This window comes from Cygnus atratus, chromosome 17 (genome assembly GCF_013377495.2).
Source record: "Cygnus atratus isolate AKBS03 ecotype Queensland, Australia chromosome 17, CAtr_DNAZoo_HiC_assembly, whole genome shotgun sequence".
NCBI lineage: Eukaryota > Metazoa > Chordata > Aves > Anseriformes > Anatidae > Cygnus > Cygnus atratus.
Genome location: NC_066378.1, coordinates 9729536 through 9736115, shown reverse-complemented (window position 1 = coordinate 9736115; position 6580 = coordinate 9729536). Strand labels below are relative to the sequence as shown.

Sequence of the window (6580 nt, the reverse complement as noted above, 5' to 3'; positions counted from 1 at the left end):
TTTTTATTTTATTTTTTTGCTAGCTCTGACGGGCAACTTTGAGCAAATCAGTGAAATGGTTAGTGCCTCAGTTTCCCCTTCTTGATAGGGACACAGTAAAATGAATTCCTCAATGCTGTGTGATTTAAATCAATATTTTTTCAAAGGTCATGTTTCTTTAAAAAAATACAAACTGTTGTTTTAATGGATAGCTCTTAGCTTTCCTCCAACAGTTTCTGTCCAAAATCTGTTCTTTTGTTCTTAAACATTTGAATTAGGAACAATTGTTCTGGCTTTGCATCTTCTCTGAGTGTGCAGATTGCTAAGAACTGTAATCTCTTTAATCTGTTTGCTGAAGCACATTAACTTGTTTCCACTTGTTCCTAGCTGGCTGGTGTTAGGACCCAGAAAAGAGACAGCAGCAACGTGATATAAATAGAGTACCAGAATGGGACAAAGTTTGAGAAGAAAGCATGACATCACTCAGACTTGCTCTCCACCCAAAAAGATCTGGGATGGAGGTGCAAACGTGAGCTGGACAAGCAACGAGTTAGCAACTCTTTTCAGCTCAGTTCCTGAGGAAATAGTGCGAGTTATATGCTCTATGCGCTATAAGGAAGTACATTTTCTTGCTAGCAAAACCAAAACTGGCTTCAGATCTCTGACAACGTGAAAGTAATTGAAAGGAAAAGACCATAGGAAGAAAGTTGAAAACAAGATATTTTCTTTTTGGCACAGATTCTAACAGAAATACTTGACTTCCTTCCATGGAACAGTACAACTTTAGGATCTGATGCACATTTCTTTTAATTTTTCTCAAATCATAGTAATTTATTTATGGTTAAATGAAGAGATCAAAGTGTGAAGCAAGCAAATACTACTTAAAGGGTCTGGAAGGATATTATATCATCACTGGAGGAACAGACTTTTTGAACTTGCACGGAAAATGTCCCTTTTAATACGAAAAGTAGCTAAGGAAAACTTATGATTGAAATCTTACAGGAATTTGATCTTGGTTGTACTTTTAACCTTAAATAGACCATGGAGAATTTATTATCTCTGCTCTGTTGTCATTATTCTTTGCTGATTTTATTTCAGTTCCAGTATCAGGTAATGTTCTGAATATGGTCAGCATTAAGATATATTTGGATTCCTCTTAGCAAGTTTTGCCTCACTTTCTCTCATTATAAAATGTTTTATGTGCAGGTGTATGGAAACTATTCCCAGCTACTCAAACACCCAGGTAAGGAATGTTCCATTTATATTTTATGGCAATATGCTTAAATATTTAATTGCTCTTTTTTTTTTTTTTTTTGATTTGCATTTTGGTTTGTATTTTTCATTTTTTGTAGCTCTAAAGAAACAGTCATCCCACATTTGAACGTAAGCTCTGTATTAAAAATATAATAAAGCCTGATCATCCTGCTTAGTTTAAATTCACTACCTACTAAATATTCTGCATAGAAATATATTTGGAGAAAAATGATTTGTATTTGATAAGTAGAGAATTCCTCTATACAATGTTTATTACCTTTTTGAGCATGAATTTCTGAATCAGACTTCTACACAGGCTTTTTTTTTTCTTTTTCTTTCTTTTCTTTTTTTTTATTAAGGTCTTAGTGTTCAGTGTTTTAAATTATTTGATTTACAGTTAGATATGCCAGTTTATGTGTTTTGTAGTACTTTGCCAAGGCTTCAAGCTATCTACCCTCCTCCCAGCCTTCATGCTTAAGGTAAAATTGGTTATAGAGCATATTAAAAATCTCATCTGTTTTCAATGCAGAAAAACTCAGAGCTTATTGGGGGTCTGTGTGTGTAACTGCAGAATTATTCTGTTTATATAAATAGTTTAACCTCAAGCCTCATGGTGGTGTACAAGTACAATTTTACTGCTTTACCAATTCATGTATTGCTTTGTGCTTCTAAGTTTTCACCATATATAATTATGTTCAAAATAAAATACAGTGTGATATGGAGAGCCATGTTGTCTGCTATTGCAGTATCTTCAGACCAGTTAGTATCTTTTGTTCTGCCTTCACTCAAAAACAAAGAAACACCATCTCATTTCCTATAGGTGAGGATTACTGGCTTCTGGCCAATAGAGCCATAAGGGAGAAAAAGGCCTCCCTCAAAAAGGGGGGAAGCTGTACAACATTTAGTTTGTATACGGTGTCTGTGGGGAAGCGCTCAAATCCAGAAAGCATCAGTCCCAGTTACAAGGCTGTAAACAAGCCTTGTGATTTTGTTCTGAACACAGAGCAGTTACCCATTGAAGTAATGGTACAAGTATAAGCTGAATTCAGTGCACCAGGTATTTGTTTTCGGAAAGCTTCTCGGGGCTGATTGGCTGCAAGGGGGGTGGCAGCATGGCTTTATATAGCTCAGAACTGGGAGCTAGGAAAGCCACCAACATGCGGCATGGCCCGAGGCAATTCACTTCTTTGCTGTATCTCTTTTGTTTCCCATTTTCTTTGCCCATTTTTTTTTCCCATCTTATAAATGTAAGGTTTTTAGAGTATAGCTTCTCCTTAGGGATGGGTTTGTTTGATGCCAGCCACAGGAATGCCATTGTTGTGATGCTACCGCTAATGAAACTCATGCCACGTCGTGACATAGTTTCTGGCATCAGTTCATTTTCTCCCTGGATTCTTCTTATCTGACTATTGTTCCCTATTTTTCTATGTTTTTCTATCACTTCTGTTATCTTTAATCCTTCTCCCCCAGATATTAAAGGTAGGTGTGTTAATGGAAGCAAGAACTATTTGCATATAAGCACACTGTGAAACAGCAGGCATGTTCTGTGCTCTGCAAAATAGAGCAGGTAGTTTGAGGGCTGGCTGGAGGTACACTAGCACAAGTTGCCTATGTGGATGCTCTTCATACCATAGAACCTCATCACTGTAATTCTTTTTGCAGCAGCTAGAATATGCTCTTTGAAGACAGAACTGAACACATACCCAGATTTAGTTTATGCAAATTAAAGCTTGTTCCTACAGCCTGTTCCCTCAGAGTGCTTTTCCACACAGCTTGTTGAGTTTGGGTTGCCTGGAATTTTCAGATTTGGCTTTGTGCATACTTATTCAGTGTCATTATTCTTTTACTTTGACAGTAGCTTTCTCCTTTTGTAGCAACTATGCTTTTCTCTGTATTTTTCAAGTATTCAAAGGAAATGTAACCATAGAACCACATCCATTTCTCCAAACACATCCCTGCCTCATCTATTTACACTCATGCTCCCACTCTCCGGGAAAACCTCTATGACAACAGCAAACATTCCTAGTTAGGTAGGCCAATAATAGATCCTGGTCAATTATGAATCACTTGTTAGATATCTTTGGCATAGTTTAGTTCAGAAGGGAATCTGAGTAGTTTGTGTATTGCCATGAAATGCAGAGCTGCTTGTAGTTCTGTGTTTTCAAATCTGCAATTGTTTGTTGTGACATTTAGCAAATTTGCCAGCTTTGTACTCTTAGCCTTAAGTTCCTGTCTGCATTGCAGCTCTAAGAGTATAACATGAGGATGGGAGACAACAAAAGAGCTCAAAACTCCTCTGTGTGGTCAAGAAAACTTAGGATGAAAATAACATGAAAATAATATTTTTGCTCCTCCAAGTCCATTGTAAAGAAATTTCATTTTTATACAGAACACTAAAATGATAGAATAATTATCCAGTAGGCAAGCAGTTTTAATCTCTCTAGAGTAAAGAAGCAGAGGACAAAGGATACTGTGTTTTGTTTTAATTTGCACACCATTTTCACAAGGTTTGGGGAGCTTTTCTATGGTGTATGACAGTTTAAGTGGTATTTAGAAGACTTTTCTCTTTTGTCCCTCAGGCTCTTGAAAGATTGCTTGGGAACAAAAAACAAAACAACATAACACTGTAGGGCAAGGAACTACACATATGTGTAATTTTATAAATAAGTTTTGCTTCACTTCATTTGGAGACCCCAGAGGGATTAGGAGTGTTCTATATAGAGGGTGTTTTTTAAAAAAAACAAGGGTGTTTTATAGAAATTACTAACAAAAATGGTAGTCAGGGAGTTCAAGGAGGTTAGAGGGATCATTGTGGGAACAAATCTGTGGAAGAAGTTCACTGTATGAACAAAGATGTGGAGGAGAGAAGGAAGGAGGATTCTTATGCTTGATACCTTTCAATACTTTCTTATATGGGAGAAGGAGATTAAGGGAGAACCCCAAAGCAACTCCAAACAATCACCAAATTTGAAATTTGACTGAAATCTGAGTAGAAAATGCTGGTTTTATAAATACTTCCTCTCTGTTCCCACCCAAAAGAAAAGATTAACTCAACTTAATAGGATGATATGCTGTGAGGTTGAACAAAACATTCTCATTTGTATTCACAGTAAAACTTCTGTGTATCTGTATCGACATTCTGAAACTTTCTTGGATATAGGAGATTATCAATTTCTTCTGGAACAGCTGGTTAAATTAATTATTTTCAGAATAAAGGATTTCTTGCAGCTAACAAGATAACAAGAAATTACAGTTCATGTTTTCCTACATTATTAATGGTATGCCCTTAAAATAGAATCGTTATCTTAACACAAAATTTGATTGCATTGGACAGCCCACTTCTGCTCGGGTTTGAATAATCACATCTCCTAAACTCTGTTCTAACTGGTAGCAATTAGACCAATGGAAACCAGCAGATGTCCTGCTTTTGTCAGCTTGTACACTTGGTGCTCAGGAGGACATTTTTGAAAACAAAATGTTTTTACTGGCCACAAGGAGACGTTCTGATTTTGTGTAGTGAAGACAGTTCTGAAGGAACAGCTAATGCTGTATGGGGAGGAGGGGATTCTTCCCTCCACCCCCCATATGTTGGTTATTCTGGAACCCCTTCTTTTGAGGAACATCAAATTCCTTCTGTTTAAGGGTATAGTTCTGCTATATGACACAGTTAAAGTGTGAATTACTTGGAGATATCAGGAAGGCTAGGTTGTGCAGTAACAGCTGCACGGGTATGTATACAATCACCTGCATTGCAGGCCCTCCAGCATCACGTACTGTTTCTGACTAATGTTTCTCCACAGACAACAAAGGTGAAAAATGCTTGTATTAATATAACCTGAAGGTGTTGCACTGGTTTTGCAGTGTGTTTCGAGAAGAAGAGTCCTTGAAACTCTCTAGCATCTTCTCCAATTCAATTTAACCATGGGTAGTGGAGTCCTCCGTGGAGGAGGCAGGAGTAGGGAAAGCATGCTGCAGAGGCTGAACATTCCCACTTGCACTCTCTTCTTGGTGCATCGTACTATCCGTGATGTGTTTAAAAAGCTGGGTGAGATCTTAAAATTATCAGACCAGCTCCTCAAGAGTTACTTTGATGAATGCTGCCTGATACACTAGCAGAGATTTGGTCAGAGATGGTTATGCATTTTAAGTGTAATTAGAATAATAATCAGCTGAATTTTAAAAACAGAGGTTCTCTGCAGTGGTCATTCAGATATCTGGCTTTAATCTCCTCTGCCATTTTGATTTACGGTCTTGCTTATGTGCAGTATTTTATTTACATGCTCCATCTTGTTTTACTTAACCTATTGACTTTCTTTATTGTTCTTCTTTGTGGAGACTTGCTACACTCCTTGTTGGGCCTTACTTTAACAACCTGTTCATCTGTGTTTCCTTGAAAGGGTTCAAAGTTCTTGCATCAGCTTCCCATTACTGGCCATTGGAAGATGTGGATGGAATTCATGAGTTTCGGGATACGAATGGAGGTAGACAAAGGACTCATTGACAATGGCAATAATATAAGTATTTGTGTCAGTCTGTAAGTAGATAGGGAGCAGGAGAAATGAAAGTAGTTAGCTTTTTTAACATGGCACTTGAGATTTTCTTTAAAGTTAATGTTTTTGCAGTGCTTTGATGTTCAAATGATATTGTATTTGAGAACTGATTTTTATAGAGTATTCTCAGACATTTTATGGGCTGTCTACGCATTGTTAAGGTTATAAAGAGAAATGGTTTATGATCCAAAGAGTCATTGAAATAACACTGTTATTAGTTGGCTTGGTACATGCATAACATGCACTAATAAGCTCAGTAACTGAGATCTTTGGCTATGCCGGCTGTGAAAATGCCTGATTCTTTTAGATTTTTAAAAGGAGTTAAATGCCTAAACTCTGCAGACATTTTTGAAAGTTGCACATAGTATGCACAGAAAAAGAAGGGTAGGCTTTTATCTGAATGTATCTTACTCATTTTTATTTTGTTTTGGATACTTCCTTAAAAATTGTATTACAGCAATAGGTTTCTTTTTTTTTTTTTAATAATTTTTTTCTCTCCAGTTGGGCAAAAATTATGTGAAGCTTGGTAAAACAAAACCCTCACTGATTTGAAAGAGTCAGTTGTCACAATTCTAGGATCTCAGAGGGAATGATTTTAAAATGTAGTCTCTTTGGTTTCAGCAGTTTTCTGATTCTGATATTTTAAAGTGGGGTGAGAGCTTCCTAGGGATGTGCAGGGGATGTAACTCATGGAGTTTTGACTGAGGCACAATACCCCACTGCTGCGTTACGAGCTTGTAGGGTCGCACCTTTCAGATGAAACTTTCAGCTTCGTTTTGCCTCCTTTTGAGGCTCAA

At 37.1% G+C, this 6580-nt stretch overlaps 1 protein-coding gene across 2 annotated transcripts in view; it reads left to right on the top strand.

The window, feature by feature from the left end:
• Positions 1–230: 230 nt before the first annotated feature.
• Positions 231–6580, top strand: part of ADGRD1 (adhesion G protein-coupled receptor D1) — a 153663-nt gene continuing 147313 nt past the window's right edge. The window contains exons 1-3 of one of the 2 annotated variants that reach the window (XM_035564929.2): positions 231–1089; positions 1186–1222; positions 5631–5714. In XM_035564929.2, coding sequence (XP_035420822.1) covers positions 1021–1089; positions 1186–1222; positions 5631–5714 — 190 coding nt within the window. In that variant the 5' untranslated portion in view covers positions 231–1020. The remainder of the gene's footprint in view (positions 1090–1185; positions 1223–5630; positions 5715–6580) is intronic. The other variant, XM_035564928.2, reaches the window with a different exon arrangement.